At 39.2% G+C, this 18831-nt stretch overlaps 1 protein-coding gene and 1 long non-coding RNA gene across 5 annotated transcripts; both read right to left on the bottom strand.

Moving 5' to 3' along the window:
• Positions 1–5187: 5187 nt before the first annotated feature.
• Positions 5188–10741, bottom strand: LOC127160143 (uncharacterized). Of its 4 annotated transcripts, none has more exons than XR_007826655.1 (7): positions 10162–10741; positions 9769–9847; positions 8794–9271; positions 8504–8651; positions 8055–8140; positions 5490–6167; positions 5188–5352 (listed from the first exon to the last, which is right to left on the bottom strand). It is a non-coding gene; the product is annotated as an uncharacterized LOC127160143 (long non-coding RNA). The 4 variants fall into 4 exon arrangements; XR_007826652.1 differs by having other exon boundaries at positions 9147–9271; XR_007826654.1 differs by having other exon boundaries at positions 5627–6167; positions 9147–9271.
• A 5007-nt stretch (positions 10742–15748) lies between these two features.
• On the bottom strand, positions 15749–17959 carry LOC127160145 (adhesion G protein-coupled receptor E3-like; the record flags this gene model as incomplete). The annotated part of the gene is made up of 9 exons (XM_051102796.1): positions 15749–15805; positions 16054–16216; positions 16296–16387; positions 16460–16526; positions 16662–16894; positions 16972–17181; positions 17257–17418; positions 17512–17693; positions 17843–17959. Coding segments are annotated over 9 exons (1283 nt in total), but the record flags the coding sequence as incomplete, so codon positions are not given.
• Between the last annotated feature and the right edge of the window lie 872 nt (positions 17960–18831).

The following is an 18831-nucleotide window of genomic DNA, read 5'->3' as shown; positions in this document are numbered from 1 at the left end:
GCTGTAACTTGACTTGAGATAGGAGCGATAGCTCTGACTTGACTTGACACAGGAAACACAGCTTTAACCTGACTTGACACAGGAACAAGGACCGTAGCTTGACTTTACACTGGAACAGCAGCCGTAGCTTGACTTGGCTTGGAAACTTGACTTGACTCAGGAAACACAGCTGCAACTTGACTTGACTTGGAAACTTGACTTGACTCAGGGAGTGTAACTGTAACTTTAAATGGCTCTTGTATGGCAGCTGTGACGTGACGGAGCTCTGTTTTCGCCGCCATTTTGTGAACGGGCTCCGCCGTCGCCGCCATCTTGTGAGCGTGCACCGGCACGGCTGCCATTACACGGGCGGGTTGCACAGCCGGCGTTGCCGCGATGTCGCGTTGCTTCCCCGCGACACCCACAGTGAGCGAGGAACCGCTGATCTGGAGTGCAATATTCAGGTATTGGCTTATAATCCAATGGGGCTGATACAATGGCATTAAGGAGCCAAAAGGTTCAGAGAGCCCTCCACGGAAAAATATCATCAGACACAGATCGCTCATGGAAGTCTGATGTACTAATGCGTAAAAGTCCCGAACATACTCTTCAACTGATCGCTCACCTTGCTTGAGGAGCATGATCTGTTCCATGATTAGTTCCAACCTTAATCAAACACACCTGTCTGTAATTATCAAGGGCTCCTTGAGATCCTAATTAGCTGCTTCAGGTGTGTTTGTTCTAGCATCAGACGAGGCGTGATGGGGCTCTGGGCCGTCGGGCGGGACGTGACTTGGGCCGTCAGGCGGGACATGACTTGACTCTGGGCAGTCAGGCAGGACGTGACTGGACTCTGGGCTGTCAGGCGGGACCTGACTGGACTCTGGGCCGTCAGGCGGGACGTGACTGGACTCTGGGCCGTCAGACGAGACATGGTGAGGCTCTGGACAGATAGACAAGACGTGACGGGGCTCTGGAAGGTCAGACGAGACGTGACTTGGCTCTGGAGCAGCAGCAATAACTTCGTTTGGCTCATGAAGATCAGCTGTGGTTTGACTTGGTTCGTGGAGATTGGCTGTGACTTGACTTGATTCGTGAAGATCAGTAGTGAACTGCTTTGACTCATGGAGATCAGCGGTGACTTGACTTGGCTCATGGAGATCAGCAGTGACTTGATCTGACACGTGAAGACCAGCGGTGAGTTGAACTGGCTTGTGAAGATCATTGACTTTACTTGACTCAGGAACCACGGCTGTTACCTTGCTTGACTCAGGAACCACAGCTATGACGTTGCTTGACTCAGGAACGACTGCCTTGACGTTGCTTGACACAGGAACGACCGCTTTGACGTTGCTGGACTTGGAAGCTTGACTGGACTCTGGAGCAGCGACTGAAGCTTGACTTGGCTCTGGAATAACAGCAGCAACTTGACTTGGCTCATGAGGATCTGCTGTAGCCTGGCTTGGCTCATGGAAATCCGCTGTAACGGGACTTGACTCATGAACAACAGCCGTAATGTGACTTGACTCGTGGGGAACAGCTGTGACTTGGCTTGACTCGTGGAGAACGACAGCTGTGTCTTGACTTGACTGTGTGTCTTGACTTGACTCTGTGTCTTGACTTGACTTGGAAGCCTGACTTGACCCAGGGGTAGCCGCCGCGGCATGAAGGAGCGCCATTTTAGCTGCCCATACCGTCATTAGGGGTGAGTCCAGCACGTGGGCCATCATGACCACAGGTGGCGTCCGGGTGCTGACCACAGGTTCAGGAATGGCGGTCATCTTGTGGAGTGGCTTGGAGACAGCGGCCATCTTGTGCAGTGGCTCTGGCGTGGCAGCCATCTTGTGCAGTGGCTCTGGCGTGGCAGCCATCTTGTGCAGTGGCTCTGGCGTGACAGCCATCTTGACAGTGCTTGGCTCAGGAAAGATGGCTGTAACTTGATTTGAGATAGGAGCGATAGCTCTGACTTGACTTGACACAGGAAACACAGCTTTAACCTGACTTGACACAGGAACAAGGACCGTAGCTTGACTTTACACTGGAACAGCAGCCGTAGCTTGACTTGGCTTGGAAACTTGACTTGACTCAGGAAACACAGCTGCAACTTGACTTGACTTGGAAACTTGACTTGACTCAGGGAGTGTAACTGTAACTTTAAATGGCTCTTGTATGGCAGCTGTGACGTGACGGAGCTCTGTTTTCGCCGCCATTTTGTGAACGGGCTCCGCCGTCGCCGCCATCCTGTGAGCGTGCACCGGCACGGCTGTTACACCTGACAGTAGCCAATCAAGTGATGAGGTTTCTGTACAAAGGTTGGATTACTTTTGTGTCTTGCCTGTAATATCTGTTCGCTGGTGTTCTACCCTGCCTGTTTTTGACCATGTCTCTGAATAAAGCTTTGCACTTGGATCTGCCCACTTCACGTCTCGTTTGCTCCATAACAGAATACTCGGCCACACAAGGATCCAGCAGCTTTTAATGCGGACATTGGTATAGGTATGAACACAGTTATTAGCCCTTGAGCACAGCACATGATCACTTCTGGACTATATTCAAGAGTATCTGGACATCGCTTATTACTCTGATCTGCCAGACTGTACTTTGATAGAATTTTTCTGTGAGGGCATTATTCAGGCGCTAAAGTCCAAGCTTATTTGCGAGGGTCTGCGTTCATCACTCATTCACTTTATGCTTTGTTGTCTATCAGTTCCACTTTTACTGTGGGTGTCACGGAGAAGGAACGCGACATTGTGGTAATGGTGGTCATGAAGTTTAGTAGCCGCAAGCTCCAGGACATTCTAATATAATGATTGCAACTCCAGTGATTAAACCCGCTCATCAAATGGTGGCCCCACCGGAGCACGTTCACATAATGGCGGCGACAGCGGAGCACAATCACAAAATGGAGGCAACAACAACCCTGTCATGTCACTGCTGCCATCCCACAGTCACGTCACGTCTCAGCTGACTGTCCCACATTCCCCCGTCTGCAGCGCTTCCCATAACAGGAATCACTTTATGGTGTGTCTGGGCCGTGTACACCACCTGTGAGTCTCTAGAGGGGGAAGCTTATGCTGCAGAACCTCCAAAAGCAGCAGCATTTTCTGCTGTGTCTTCAGAGTTAATGATACCCACCTCAGTTTCCCTAGAGTTGGAGGCTTATGCTGCAGAACCTCATGAAACGGGGACATCTGCTTCAGCTCCCTGCTCGGTGGTGGCACCCAGCGATACACTCCCAGCCCATGAACCCATGTCCCATCTCGACCCAGCCATAGAGGGTGTCTATGAACTCTCTTTCTATTCTGAGCTGACCACGGAGACCAGCAATGAACCATCGTCCTGTTTCAACCCAGCTGCAGAGGCTGTTCGTGAGCTCTTGTCCTGTCCTGAACTGACCTGAACTGTCAGCCCAGTCTGTCATGGCTAAGGAGACCTGTTAATCAACTCTTTACATTTCCTGCCTCGGGCCTTGGGGCCGTGAATGCTCTGTCTGTGTTGTCTATCTCTGCTTTCCCTAGGTCTCAGTCTCTGCCATGGTCTCCTGATAAGTCTGGCTGGCCTGCTGGTCTCCTGCTCCGTTTGCTCCACCGTGGTGGTCTTCTGTTCTGTCTGCTTTGACCCGGTGGTCTTCTGTTTCGTCTGCTTCGACCTGGTGGCCTTCTGCTCTGCCGTGGGATCTTCAGATCCCTGCTCCCTGCTCTGCGGTGAATCTTCTTACATTGTTTCTACCTGACAGTCATAGTCTCACTGATAGGCCATTATGGGAGGGCCTTTTGTCACTCAGGTGTGAATAACTAAATATTCATAGCCATTGTCAATTCCTTGCATATTCCCTTTCGATCACAAATTTAAATTTAAATGTCTTAGAAAATTTAAATTAATATATTGTTTTCTGTAAAAGAGTGCATGAGATGATTTTCACATCATCTTGTAGAAAAACCTGTGAAAGAAAAAATAATTTTACTCATCTATGTGCTCATGGGAATATTGTGTAAGGGTCTGCTTTATTTAAACCTGCTATAAGAATGGCATAAGAGAAGGGTGTTAGGGCCCTAAATATAAAGATCTGATTCTTGGGAGTATGACATGTAGAATGTAGAGAATGTATTTATCTGACTCTTACTATGTGTGGAAAGCTACCGTTTAGGATATGTAACCTTTAAGGCTAGGGAAGAGATATAAATTGGAGTGACCCTCCCTTCTTGGTCGCACTCTGCAGCAACCTGTGTTTCTGTATGACTCTCTGATCTTCTTTGCAAAGAATAAACTAATAAAAGGCATTTGACTGAGTTTGTCTCATACTTTGGGGAGAGTCAGTTTGATTTTGCCACAACAAACCCTACCACATCCAGTTCTCAAAAGTCTAGTGAACTAATGTTCTGAATGTGTTTCATGGCCTTATTTCAGTGAAAAAAAATTGTTTTTCACTAACCACAAATAAACTTTGTTTTCTCAAAAACACAAACATGTGCATTAATGTTGTTTGCATATGTTGTTTGCATATTATTGTAGTTTGTGCTGATTATAGTGTGAACAGACTTTAGCCATTAATATGTTTTTAAGATACTGGAAAAAGCACAAATGTCAGGGCATGTCAAAACTTCTCCAGGGCCCCAAAACACCCTCAGATCCCAGAGGGTTCATATTAGTGATGGGTCGTTCTTGAACGATTAGTTCATTTTGAACGAATCTTTAATGTGACTCGGGATGAATGAGTCGTCTCGGGGAGTGATTCGTTCAGTCGCGCATGTGCAACATCCTATTAGGTTCTGTACTGGAATTAGTTCACCTTTTTCGAGTCTTCGGGTTTTTCGAGTCTTTCGTTCTTATGAGGCTGTCACGTGATGAACGAACGACTCGAACCCGAAGACTCGAGAGATGAACTAATCAATTCTCTTTCCGACTCACACTGCATAGGGTTAGCTTATTGGGCTGTCACGTGATGAAGGAACGACTCAAACCCGAAGACTCAAAAGATGAACTAATCAATTCTCTTTCCGGCTCACACTGCATAGGGTTAGCTTATTGGGCTGTCACGTGACGAACGAACGACTCAAACCCGAAAAACTGTCGGATAAGAGGCGAGGTGAGCGAATCATTGACTAAAGACCCAGGTAATCGATGAATTAATCTTTTCTGTTTCTTATAGTTTTGTTTTGTTTGAAGTGTGATCAACGTTTGTGTAAGCAGTAGATGTGTTAGGGAGGTACCCAGCTAACAAATTTTTGTTCTGGGAACGTTTTGCTAACGTTCTGTTTTGGTTGTGGGAACGTTATTTGGAATGTTCCAAAAACGTGGAAATGTCCAGTTTGTTTAACGTTACTATAACGTTATTTAATGGTTAGCATAACGTTCCTACAACGTTCTTGCAACCTAAATTTCATTAAAAATATAACGTTCTATGAATGTTTATTTGGAACATTCCAAGAACGTTAAAATGTCCAGTTTGCTTAACGTTACTAGAACGTTATTTTATGGTTAGCATAACGTTCCTACAATGTTCTTGCAACCTAAATTTCATTAAAAATATAACGTTCTATGAACGTTTATTTGGAACATTCCAAGAACGTTAAAATGTCCAGTTTGCTTAACGTTACTAGAACGTTATTTTATGGTTAGCATAACGTTCCTACAATGTTCTTGCAACCTAAATTTCATTAAAAATATAACGTTCTATGAACGTTTATTTGGAACATTCCAAGAACAATAAAATGTCCAGTTTGCTTAACGTTACTAGAACGTTATTTTATTGTGAGCATAACATTCCTACAACATTACCCACATTTTACTAAAAATACAAAGTTCTAAAAACAATTATTTGGAACTTTACAAAGTATAGTTTAATAAAATGTTATTTTAAGATTAGCAGTGTTGCAACATCATCTTTCAACATCATTATTACAACATTCCAGATACAAGCACATTGCAGGCATTTCAGGTATTTTAATTAATAAAGATGCACACTTTCAAAAAAAACCTCATTAACAGATTAAACAGATTAGTGAAAATTGCCTATCATGTAAAAAAGTTTTACATTTAGTTTAATATTCATGACAAGGACAACTTCACAGGTAAACGTAAACTATCATATTAACATTTAATCAGTGAGAACTTCTGAATTGTGTGTGGGTGCTGAAAAACTATCACTGCGGGAACTGTGGTCCATGGCCTGTCTCTTCACACTCCATCTGTAAAGTAAACAGATTGGCTGATGTTACAAATTGTGTTATTACAAAATGCTTATGAAGTCATTAGTGTGGCTATGCAAAACCATTTATTAGGATCTGTGCTGCAAGTGCTACAAAAATGTAATCACTCAAAAGTCAAATCCAGTTTACAAAAAAAGTTATACAATAGGACGGTTCAAGAAAACACTGTAAAAGAGTACACCCCAAAATGAAAACTCAGAAAATAAGGTAAATGCTGTCAAAATGCTGTAGATGCCAAACTCATTTGACTTGGCATACACTACTTTTAAAGACAACAGCAGCATTAAGAAAAACGTCTTCTGAAGCATCATCAGATTACAAAAATATAAGCATTCAAATAATACATTTTCATCACATCTTTTTTAAAAAATATTTTAGGTAATCCTTAATCAGGGGTGGGGAATGCTGGAGGGCCACTCTCCAATCCTAATCAAACACACCTAAAAAAGCTAATCAAGGTCTTCAGAATTACTAGGGCTACAGTCAGGTGAGGTGTAGTCTCAGCCTCAGACGTCACGCCCACGGAACGTTGGCTAAACGTCTGATGCATATGGTACACTTAACTGGAAACACTTCAGGAATGTCGAAGTCGTCATCTGATTGGTTGAATTTTATCGGATTTCCGGGGGACGCGAGTGTCGCGTTTATTTTCGGTCCGCCGGGAAACAAAGCGCAGACGTGTGATTGCAGAAGAAAAACTGTCGTGTTTACATGAGTGACAATGAGCATTTATCAAGATCAGCTAAACGTAGGATTCTCAAAAGTATGCGAGGTTCACGGCATAGACTCTTAAAGAGATGTCCAGGAGTTTTGTTTGAGGCACTTAGTGGAGACAAAAAGAGATATTTTAGCCTGTTTGCCGACGGGATTTGGGAAAAGTATTATTTTCCAAGCCCGGCCGACCCTTTGCCAGCATTTAGAATTTTTTTTTTTTTAGATAATTTTTTTAAATTTGTTAGTTTTAGATGCTTTGAAGGTCTCTGAACAAAGTCTGCATACGTTTCCTACTGATTTACTCGGTGTTTTGATCAGATGTGGTAATGCAGACGCCATTGTTGTTATACGTGCACGAACAGATCAATGACTTACTGCTTGTTTTCTTTAGCCGGCAATGTCTGCTAGGATACTTGCCAAGATGGGAATTTTGACAAATATTTGTGTGAATTTGTCCATTCAAACACAATAAAAGAGCTTAGTATGTGCGCGTGTTCTGAGGTGCGGATTTGCGCGCTTCCGATGAGCACACACACAGATCTCCTCACTTCTCACTGCGCACAAGTTTGCGTCTTATGGCTCTTATATGTTGAAACTGGCAAAGCTTAAATGAGTTCAGTTGAAATCAAGATAGCAATGTGTGCTGTTCAGGTCTCACCTGCACACGAGCGCTATAAGCATCGGCGAGATGGCGGAATAAATGACTGCTCATATTCCAGCATACGGCACTCGCATTGAACAAGAATGGTTTGTCCACAATTTTTTTTATTTAATCGCTGTTGTTGTAACGTATTGGTAAGCCAGAATGCGCATCCATCAACAGAAACACACATTAGCCGAACCCTGTTTGTTTTACGTGTTGTTATATAAAACATATTACTGATGCGTTGTCAGATTAAAGTTGAACCGCAGTCCTGGTGCGCACCGAACCGTGGGAGGAGAACGGGACGGTTCGGGTTTTTACAGAGAACTGTTGCACCCCTATTGGTTTCTGTGAACTTGTAGCATGATCGTGAAAATGAAACGAAACAGTGTATAATTGTCATGCAGTTTTTTTTTCCTTTAGAATTGATAATGTGTTATTTAAACAAAACAATTTGTGTAGAACCATTTATTTTATTACTTTTGTCATGATTCTGGGTTTTGACTCACCCTTGACTCACGATGGGGAGCATACTTCAAGATGAACTCTTCTAACACCTTAACTGGCACTTTTGGATGCATCTTTTGGCAAGCCTCTAGAAAGGAAGTTTGGCATAATTTAAGAAACATGTAAGTAACAAGCATTTTTTTTTTTAATTAACATTCCTTTACAAAGTCTTGGTTTAGTAAAATCTTATAAAAACTATAACCACAAATAAGTAAAAAATATAATACATTAAAACTGTTCTTATGAATACTCAAGAGATGATATAACATATTATAAGGTTTTTTATAATGCATTATGCATTCATTATAATGCCTTAAGAATACCATCATAATGTATTATAAATACGGGATTCATAGAAAGTGTTACCGAAATATTTCTTAAAAGAATAGGTGATGCTTGGTCTGAGTAATGTCTTTGTGTTAATTCTGTCAGTTAAAAATGTAATACTTACGAATGATCATGCCGCAATGTCCAGCTCTTCCCCCATTCCTTCCTTTAATGCTGTATTGACACCAAACACTGTTTGTTCCAACTGTTCGCAACACCATCCGGATGGCATCTCCAGGTGTTTTGCCTCCAAGGAGGCTTAGGTGATAAACCTACAAAAATATAATATAATGTATATACAGTGGTGGCCAAATTATTAGAACGCAAGTATTTTCAGCAGCTAAAAAAAAATTGGTTTTAAGTCAGTTATTTCTATTTTTTGCTGCAGTGTGTCAGTTGGAAATATCAGTTTACATTAGTAATTGTAATAGTCCAGTGAGTCTGACAACAGTCAGTGCTCCACACAAAGATCTGATCTCATCATCATTGGGTCTGTCTGGAATGACTAGAGAAACAAAAACTGAGACAGACTAAATCCAGAAGAACTGGATTCTAAAGAATCCTACCTGCAAAGCTACCTGAAAAACTAAGCACAAGTGCACCTAGGGCAAAAGCTGCTTTAAAATCAAAGGATAGTCACACCAAATGTTAATTAAATTTAGTTAATAGAAGTTCAATGATAAAGAAGATCTATTTATGGCATTATTTTTGACAGCATCCTCATTTTACAGCATTTTCACACAAGTGTCTAAAACTTTTAACAGTACTGTAGCTCCGCAGGTAGGTCTCTTGAAGCATCTTAAAGACGTTGCCACAGATCTTCTGGATTTATTCTGTCTCGTTCTGTTTCTTCATGTCATTCCAGACAGACTGGATGATGATGAGATCAGATCTGTGTAGAGCAAACAAAAATCTCATTGGATTATTACAATTAATGGCAAAATGAATGGAAATGTAAACTGATATTTCAAGCTGACACAGATAGAAATAACTGATTTAAAACCATCATCTGGTTTCATCTGGTTAAAATACAACTATTCTAGTAATATATAATGAGTTTTAAGTAATAGAATTGGTGACTGCAGGATACTTTAACATTTAGACAGTAGCAGGATTATTATGCTGCTGTCACTAAAGCCTAAAGCACAGATAACTGACAAACTTTGGTTTTCAACAACTGTTTAGGTAAGACAAACCCGACTTAATTTACATGACTGCACTATTAATGAGCATTTTGACACAATTTTGAGTGTATTTGATATTAAAATGGAATAGCTAAACCACAAAAGAGAAAACATTTTGTTTGCACGCTTTAAGGCTTGTGTCATGCAAGTCCTGCTCCTAATTATATTAAGGCATGCATATATTTTCAAAATCAACTGAACTTACCGTTAACCGACCAAACTGCCGCGAAGGACCCTCTCAGGAAAGCATGGCGTCCACAACCAGTTTTAATGTTAGGACGACACTACAGATGGATTTTGGGCGGGAACATTAGAAATCGATTGGAACATACAAAATAATAATTTGCAAGATTAAAAGATGCCTTAGAATTAATTTAATATATATAATATATATATATATATATATATATATATATATATGTATATATTTTACCTCAAAACAATCACTCAGTATTACACCAATTTACTGTAAATACTATAGCAAAAATAATCGGTGAGATATACATTTTATGGTGACTAAATATTCTATTTTAAATAATGGTAATTAAACGAAGCTAACACTTAACATTAAATATGAAAATAAAACACTGGCTCTTACCGTTTCTTGTGATGTGTGTGTTCAAAGTTGTTTTGTGCGTCCGCGAATAACGACGATCAAATGCTGACTTTCATCACAATTTAAATACACACAATAAACCGACTCTGGTTGCACAGACACAGACATCATTCAAGAATCACCCCATAACTGATTGAACCGCGAATGAATGACCCTCACAAAATGGCGACCAGTTACAGACTTGTTTTGTGCTCATCATACGTGTCCGTAAAGGCGAATAAGTACCGCCTTCTAAATGAAAGAGCCAGTCGTTGATTAGTAAATTCATTACGTCACTGCAGCGACCGTTAGAAGCTCCGGTTCCTATAGAAACAGGCAGTGTTTGAAAACTCGTGCTCATGACTGCGCATGTGTATTGGATGGTCTAGCATTAAAAAGCTTTTTTAAATGTATTTGAACATAAGAAATAAATCTTATAAGACTGTTGTTGTCAGATTTAATGTGTTTTCGAATATGAAATTTAATCGAAAGCTTAATGAACAGTTTTGCAGAATTTGATGTTTCCTTATTCAAAGAGATAGGAGCTGCGCTTGCATGCCTGGGAGGTGTCGAGTGAAATGACTTGTCTTAAGGGACTATGATCAAATGCATAAACTTTCTCGCGGCATTGCACAGTAATATAACAGGACAGTGATGATAATGATTTCTGTACAATTTTTATTATTATAATGAGTGGTCATTTTAATATTATATTCTTTAAATTAATATAAAATCAAGACTTTCATTTATTTATGTTATGTTATGTTATGTTATGCTATGTTATGTGCATGTACACGTTTAAACTGCAGTTAAATTTTTTATGCAGTTAAAAAAGTTAAATTAATAACTTATTTCAGTGTGGTTTCATTTGTTACTGTTGTGCCATTTGAAAAAAAAAAAGGAGATTGTGATAAAATGTCACCTGAATTTTAAATAAATGAAAAAGATCTTAATTTTTTGTATTATAGAATAACTGATCAAAATCACAAGCAAGACTGTTGTTTATAATGAGCACAATTAATAATTATGTATAGTGAATGTCACAGGCTATGACATTTACTATATATAATTCTTAAATATATTTTACAATTTGGCCTATATTAATAATATTACAGGAACATTCTAAGAATGTTCTGCTAAAAATGTTTTCTCTCAACATTATGAGAACATTCATTAAGTACAAGTAACGTCCCATAGACGTTTCAAGAACGTTGTTGTAAGAACGTTTTCTCTCAACCTTAAGAGAACGTTCATTAAGTACAAGTAACGTCCCAAAGACGTTTCAAGAACGTTGTTGTAAGAACGTTTTCTCTCCACATTAGGAGAACGTTCATTAAGTACAGATAACGTCCCAAAGACGTTTCAAGAACGTTGTTGTAAGAACGTTTTCTATCAACATTATAAGAACATTCATTAATTACTAATAACGCCCTAAAGACGTTCCAAGAACGTTGTTGTAAGAACGTTTTCTATCAACATTATAAGAACATTCATTAATTACTAATAACGCCCTAAAAATGTTCCAAGAACGTTGTTCTGAGAACGTTTTCTCTCAATGTTACAAGAACGTTAACAATGTTATAAGAACGTTCCAAAAACATTATTTTAATAACGTTTCGTACTAACATTTACACAACTTTTAAAGAACGTTGGTGAATGTTCTGGGAACGTTCCCTGTTAGCTCATTTGTTAATCTCACACAACTGTAGGATTCTATAGAAGTCATTTATTTCCCTTTACCATGCACACATTAAATAGTTTTCAGGAGTTTAGAGTTTTATTAATTCGCCATCATTTACTTGAAAATATTAATGTGTGACTATTTTGAAAAAAAAAAAAAAAGTGTAAATATATGCTTTTCACCCACCACCAATTAAAACTACGGAGCCCCTTAAGGGACATGGTGGTGAAAAAAATCAGAGTGAGTGAAAAAAAATTCAGGGTGGGAGGAAAAATATTTTTCAGATTTTTTTGCGTTCTCTCGCAAAACTTTTGCGTTCTCTCGCAAAACTTTTGCGTTCTCTCGCAAAGTTTTTGCGTTCTCTCGCAAAACATTTGCGTTCCCTCGCAAAACTTTGCGTTCTCTCGCAAAACTTTTGCGTTCCCTCGCAAAACTTTGCGTTCCCTCGCAAAACTTTTGCGTTCTCTCGTAAAGTTTTTTGCGTTCCCTCGCAAAACCGGTTGGGTTCGGACAAACACTTCCTGTTTACTCAGCTCAGTTATGTTCACAACGGCGGTTCATATAAGTTTTATACTGAACTTGAACTCAAGTGGCCTATTATAGAAATACAGTCATTTAATTGCTTATAGTTTAAGGCACGATTTGGGAAAATCCTAAAACTCTATGTGGATTAATGTACTAAAACAGTGACAGCGGAGGCCCAATTCGGTATTAATAAATGCTATTCATACTAATAAAAATTTTAATATTAATACCCTTAGCATTACTCTCAATAAAGCAGTCATAAATGCAACTAGCTATGTCTTTTCTCCCCACAGAAAACCTTTAGGATACAGAAAACGCTTAAGGGAAGCTAATGGACGAATTAAGACGGTATTTGTAGTTACAATGGTTTAAGTATAGTAACCATGGTTAATTTGTTTGCTGCTTGTTTTTTTTTTTTAAAAAAATAAGTTTTTGAAAGGAAAAATAAAACAAATAAGTCACGTAGCCTATTAGTCCCATTTTATTCAGAAATAATACTACCAGCAGGCCTACAGCGTGTTATATTACCAACATTATAAACACACATAGCCTAGGCTATTTTAGTTCGCCGCACTCCACAGCAAATCCTTTAAATTTAACCGTTTTCAGAACAGACCAAAAACCAAAACCAAAAAAACTATAACTTATTCATTTTTAACGAATAAATATAATATAATGCAGTATATAATAATATGTATAAGCTTATAGCTATAAATAAACTAAAATAAATAATTTAAAGCGAAACTGAAAGTATGGGATCACGTATTGCTCTCCTTCAGCACAAATCCAAATGTTTCCATATTCGCAATGTATTTGCAGCTAAACCATTAAATTAACAGGCCTTTGTACGTTCCAATATCGACAAAAATCATAGTGAACAAAAATGTGCCGCAGTGGATTGGACCGGTGCTCACGCTGTAGGACACAGACTAATACAGAATATTTAAACTGACTAGTGTAACTTTGTATCTGTTTGGGTGATTCTGTGTATTATTTTAATAATGAACAGGCTGCGAGGCGCCGGCGCGATCAAATAGCTGAAATATAAAAACTGTAAAAATATATATATACAAAATATAAAAACTGTCTTCCATACAGAAGAATACCCTGTGCGAGTTATTGTTTTTCATGTTTAAAATAGGAGAATGCAATATCCAAACGACTGCAAATGCAACATTTATTTTATATAGCAGTTCAACAAAAAGGGTAATATTAAGTGACATTTTAAATGTAGCCTACATTTTAAACACATGATGTTTGTTATATTTAACGAAATAATAATAGTTCCAACGAAATCCGCAACAGAACTGACGTGTCTCCAAGCAACAGGGGTGTTTCCTTTCTGAATTAATCTGCAGCTTTGAACCATTCGGAGAGTCCGTGATTAATAACCCATTCATAACTACAACCATTTGCTTAGTTATTGAATGAATGAATGAATGAATGACGCGACGCCTTGCTCATTAAGACAGTGACATGCCGCCACCTACTGGAACGTTTGAGAACCACTAGTTTAATGGATTACTTCATTAATTGCCTATTTTTAATAAAACATAAAATGTTGGCTTTTTATATCATTGTCTTCTTATATTAAGCTAAGGTACATTGGATATATTTTTAATAATTCCATATTTGGTCTTTTTTTTATCAACGTCTTCATAAAGCCGCGTTTTCTTTATGGGAGGAAAAGGCTTAACATGCAATTTAGAGCTTTCTGTTCATATTCGGGGCTTACCTGCTTTCCTACATTTAAAATGTATAACAAACTATATACCGAGTTCGGCCTTTTATACTCTATTATCCCGTTAAGTTTTCTTTCTGGGGGATACGCTTAACGTGCAATTTAGCGGGTTACGTTTATATACTGAGCTATTCTGGTATATAAGGTATGTACTGAACTTGGTCCTACAGTGTTTTACATTTTAGAATGTCCCAAAATCGTGCCTTGATGTATTTATATAATAGCCTACTTGAGTCCAAGTTCAGAATCAAACTCTATGAGTCGCTCAATTGCGAACGTGCAATGTAGGAACCACTACAAGCTGTAAAGTTAACAGATAGTGATTGTCCGAACTCAACTGGTTTTGCGAGAGAACGCGAAAGTTTTGCGAGGGAACGCAAAGTTTTGCGAGGGAACGCAAAAATCTTTGCGAGAGAACGCAAAAGTTTTGCGAGAGAACGCAAAAGTTTTGCGAGGGAACGCAAAAATCTTTGCGAGAGAACGCAAAAGTTTTGCGAGGGAACGCAAAGTTTTGCGAGAGAACGCAAAAAAATCTGAAAAATATTTTTCCTCCTACCCTGATTTTTTTTTTCACTCACTCTGATTTTTTTCACCACCATGTCTCTTAAGGGGCTCCGTATAAAACAAACAAACAAACAAAATAATTTAAAGGGGACATCGGATACCTAGTTGATATGATTCTTTTGGGTCTTAATGAAAAGTTTACAACATAGTTTGGTTACAATTTCTCAGTGGTAGTGTACAACAACACCCTTGTCAAAAACAACACTGTTCACAGCAAGTGAACTGTTTGGAGCATGCCCCTTTAAATGCTCTTTTAGCTGCATTTAGCCACAAAACTTGCTAACTGGCACATTATAAGGAAAGGTGATTTGCCAATATTCATAAAAAACCCTTATACTCACTTCGGCTGTAGGTGAAGCTGGATCACGAATGATTCGCGCGAACATAGACACATTTAGGTAGATTGGGAGGTGCCTTCCCTTCAAAAATGGAAGTAATCCATTGCGTCTTCAGTGGGTGCAAATGTCGGGTGCAAATAACGACTGCTATTACATTATTACATCCAACAACAGAACAACTCAATCAATTAGGAGACAAGCGATTGTCTACCCCTGCTCTGGCATTGAAACAATCGCGGTCGGACTGTTCACAGCTCACTCAGGGCGGGTCTACACTAAAACGGCAGTGTCAGTCAACACTCATGGGAGAGGCCTGTGCAGAACTACGTAATTCTGCCAGTAATCTCAGAACAGCCTGATCTGAGAAAGTGATTGTTATTATTATTGGAAATATATATAAAAAAAAGCACTGGGTGGATTTTTATCATTATAGGGTTGTTGTGTACACACACTGCCAACACACATTTATGTTCAAACAACATGTAAAAGTGAATTTTGCATCTGATGACACCTTTAAAGAAGACTAAATTAAACAGTTCAGAGGTGAAACAGCTTTACATCGGTAGTATTAACAGTGGTAAAATAAGACACTTGAATAACATGTTTTTCTATCATTTTAATAAAGAAGCAACAACTCTGACATTTAACATCCAAACCCATAGATTCTATTTTATAAAATAATCTGTATATGAATGACCCATAAACAGTATTTATTACTTTTTGAATGTGATGTTGTAGTCATCAGTGTTGTTTGATGCAACAAAGACATCTGAAGAATTTCTTGTACTGCTGCCTAACCTGGACAAGAATTAGTTTGTTTAGAACAAACAGGTAAGAAAAAGGCTTTTAGAGACTATATTTGCATTTTTTTTAAATAAATGTTTGAATAGTTTTGGTTCATTCCGTCAGAGTAAGACAACAGAAAAGTAACAGTTTAAACAAACTGCCTCTGACATTCCACTCTAAAAGTCACAGATCACCAAAATAAGAACATGGACCTCAGTGAAAACATCCAGATTATACATGTAAACTGAGTGATGTTTGACCTCATTATTGAGGACACAGTAGATCAGGAAGATGAAGGTTCCCTGCTGGGAGTTCAAGATCAGGAAGAGGATCTCCAGCTCCTTCCTACCATTAGTGAAGAAACCCAGAATCCAGGGGCAACCAAGAACCACAAACTGAGCCAGTGTTTTAAACACCATAATCCTGCAGAGAAACAGACAAAGAACTGTGTCTTTATTAAGTATATGTGGTTTTCTATAGAGTGATTAAATTATAATGTTACTTGGTTTGTTTCATCTGTGAAACTTCAGCATTGAGACTTTTGAGAGTTGAGTTCAGACTGATGACGATCTTGATGAAGAGAAGTGTGTTTGACTGTAAAGTACAAGAGTAATTAATCAACTTGTTTTCCTTTTAATATAAAAAAGTCATGAGAAATGTGTTTACTGCTAGTATGACGCAAACAGGACCCAGAAAACTCCAGATGAAGCCTTTATCGATTTTAATCCAGCAGCTGTTTCGAGAAAAATAAATATAATAACTGAATGAATTTGTCTGTAAGGCATTTCAGGTGTTGGGAATTTCACAAAAGTCCAGAGCTGCTTTATTTCCTTATAACTAAATTAACTAAAAAATAACAGCAACTCACCGTTCGCTGCCGTAGCCTTCAGGAACCAGACCGACAGAGACACACACCACAACCAGAGCAATCAGATATCCAATCACACACAGGAATCCACTGCTAAGCACCTCCCTCTTTTTGGAGCTGATCTGTGATAGGTTCTTCACACAGATGAAGAGCATCACAGCTTCAATGAACATCCACACAAAGCCGGAGAGAAAGAGGAAGTGCAGAAGGCCTGAGATCACGGCACACAACACCTGGAGACCATGAGAGACGGTTATGATGATTCTCAGTGAGGCTGTGCTGAGCTGTAGTGCTCCTTCATCATTCTCACCTGCTGAGGCCGTATGATGTTCAGGAAATGCTGTGTGAGCAGGAACAGAAGATGAGCCAACAGAAGACTGATGCAGATGTTGATTCGAGCCACATTATTCACTCCAGGACTCCAATGACAAAGGGCAAAGGTCAACAGGGCCAAACTGAAGAACACCAGTCCCACGATCACACACACCAGATTCAACAGATCCAGCAGTTGAGAGTCGCTCTGAGAAAACATGTCAGAGTACATGAGTGCCAAACCTGTGTTGTTCTTCAGTGTTCACTAGAAATGTTCTTGTACCTCTGGTGGGCGGCTGGTTTGCATGATGAGAGCAAAAGTCGACAGATGAACACAGGAACACACAGTGTAGCTGCTGTTGGTCTTTAAAACAGAACAACCATCTACAATCCATTCGCTGATATTCCAGTAAACACAGGAAAGAGAACTGGTGGGATCAAACTCCTGCAAAAACAAGAACGAACAGGCATAAAATATCAGAACACTGAATATTTGATGTTTTCAGATGTTCGACAAAAAGACATTTCAGTCTCTCACTCTGATGTGTCTGAAGGTGAAGTTGACTGGTTTGGTGAGTTTAGTGTTGTTGGTTTTGGGAAGAGTAACTGAGATCACAGTGGACATCATGGTTTTAACCATGTCATTTGAGGTGTTGAAGAAGTCTGGCTTCAGTAGATTCTCCATCGTGCTGTAGCTCATGAAAGCCACAGCAGCTGATCCTGTGTGACAGAAACAGAAATGGAAACTTACATTATACCATATGTTACAAGAACAACAGCAACCAATAAAGTAATTAAAGGTAGTTTAGTGGTAATGGTATGATGGATCTTCCAACATTTTTAAAATCAAACTAAAACATTTGACATACTTTCATTGTTGTTCTTGGCGATCACAATGAGATCAATGTCCACAGAAGAATTTGTTGTGTCAAGTTGTGGGATTTTATTTAAGGTGACATTTGGTCCAACCATGAAGACTTGACCCTCTGATTAAACACAAAATAGCAGTTATGTACTATTTAGACTATTTAATTGTATGTACTATATATACTCTTTTAATAGTAAATAGCCTTGATATTGTGTATATCAAGGGGTCTAACAGCACTCGTCATAGCCAATGAAATCAAAGTAGGTAGGGATTACCATTCACAGAAGCAGAGCACGAATTCCAGTGTGAAGCGTCAGTTCAGCATTAAGAAGAAATTTAAGTAAGATAGAAGTTGCAAAACATTAAATATTAGTCAACTGTTTTACAATAGAAATATGACTTTTTTTTAGAGAGAGAGTGAGAGAGATTAAATGTGAGTGTGTAAATTTTGTGCATCTGTTCGTCTGCCTCTAAAAATTCGTCTAAAAATTAAACTGTGAGTTTAGTTACTTCAAAACAGTGATTTCACCTCCTCCTTGCTAAGGAATACTAATATATATATATATATATTAGGGAATGCAGTATTTAGGGAATGCAGCCAGCATGACCGGTGTCTGAAGCATGTGTGAAACAATGACAATCCTATTGGTTTACATGGCCCATGACATCACTGTTTTGAAGTAACTAAACTCACAGTTTAATTTTTTTAGAGAGGCAGCCAGCATGACCGGTGTTTAGGGAATGCAGCATTTAGGGAATGCAGCCAGCATGACCGGTGTCTGAAGCATGTGTGAAACAATGACAATCCTATTGGTTTACATGGCCCATGACATCATAGGCAGGTGCCTGGAAGCATAAAAGGGCACCTGCTGAATACCATCTTAGCTGTTTTCAGGAGCCGTCTGTTTGAAGTGCGGGTGAGAGACCAAGGCAGGTGAGTATTGTGGAAAGTGTGTACCCCTGTGCCTGAGGTTTTTGAAACTTGAGAAC

This window comes from Labeo rohita, unplaced genomic scaffold (genome assembly GCF_022985175.1).
Source record: "Labeo rohita strain BAU-BD-2019 unplaced genomic scaffold, IGBB_LRoh.1.0 scaffold_293, whole genome shotgun sequence".
NCBI classification, from domain to species: domain Eukaryota; kingdom Metazoa; phylum Chordata; class Actinopteri; order Cypriniformes; family Cyprinidae; genus Labeo; species Labeo rohita.
The sequence above is the reverse complement of the archived record's forward strand: the minus strand, read 5'-3'. Positions and strand labels throughout refer to the sequence as shown.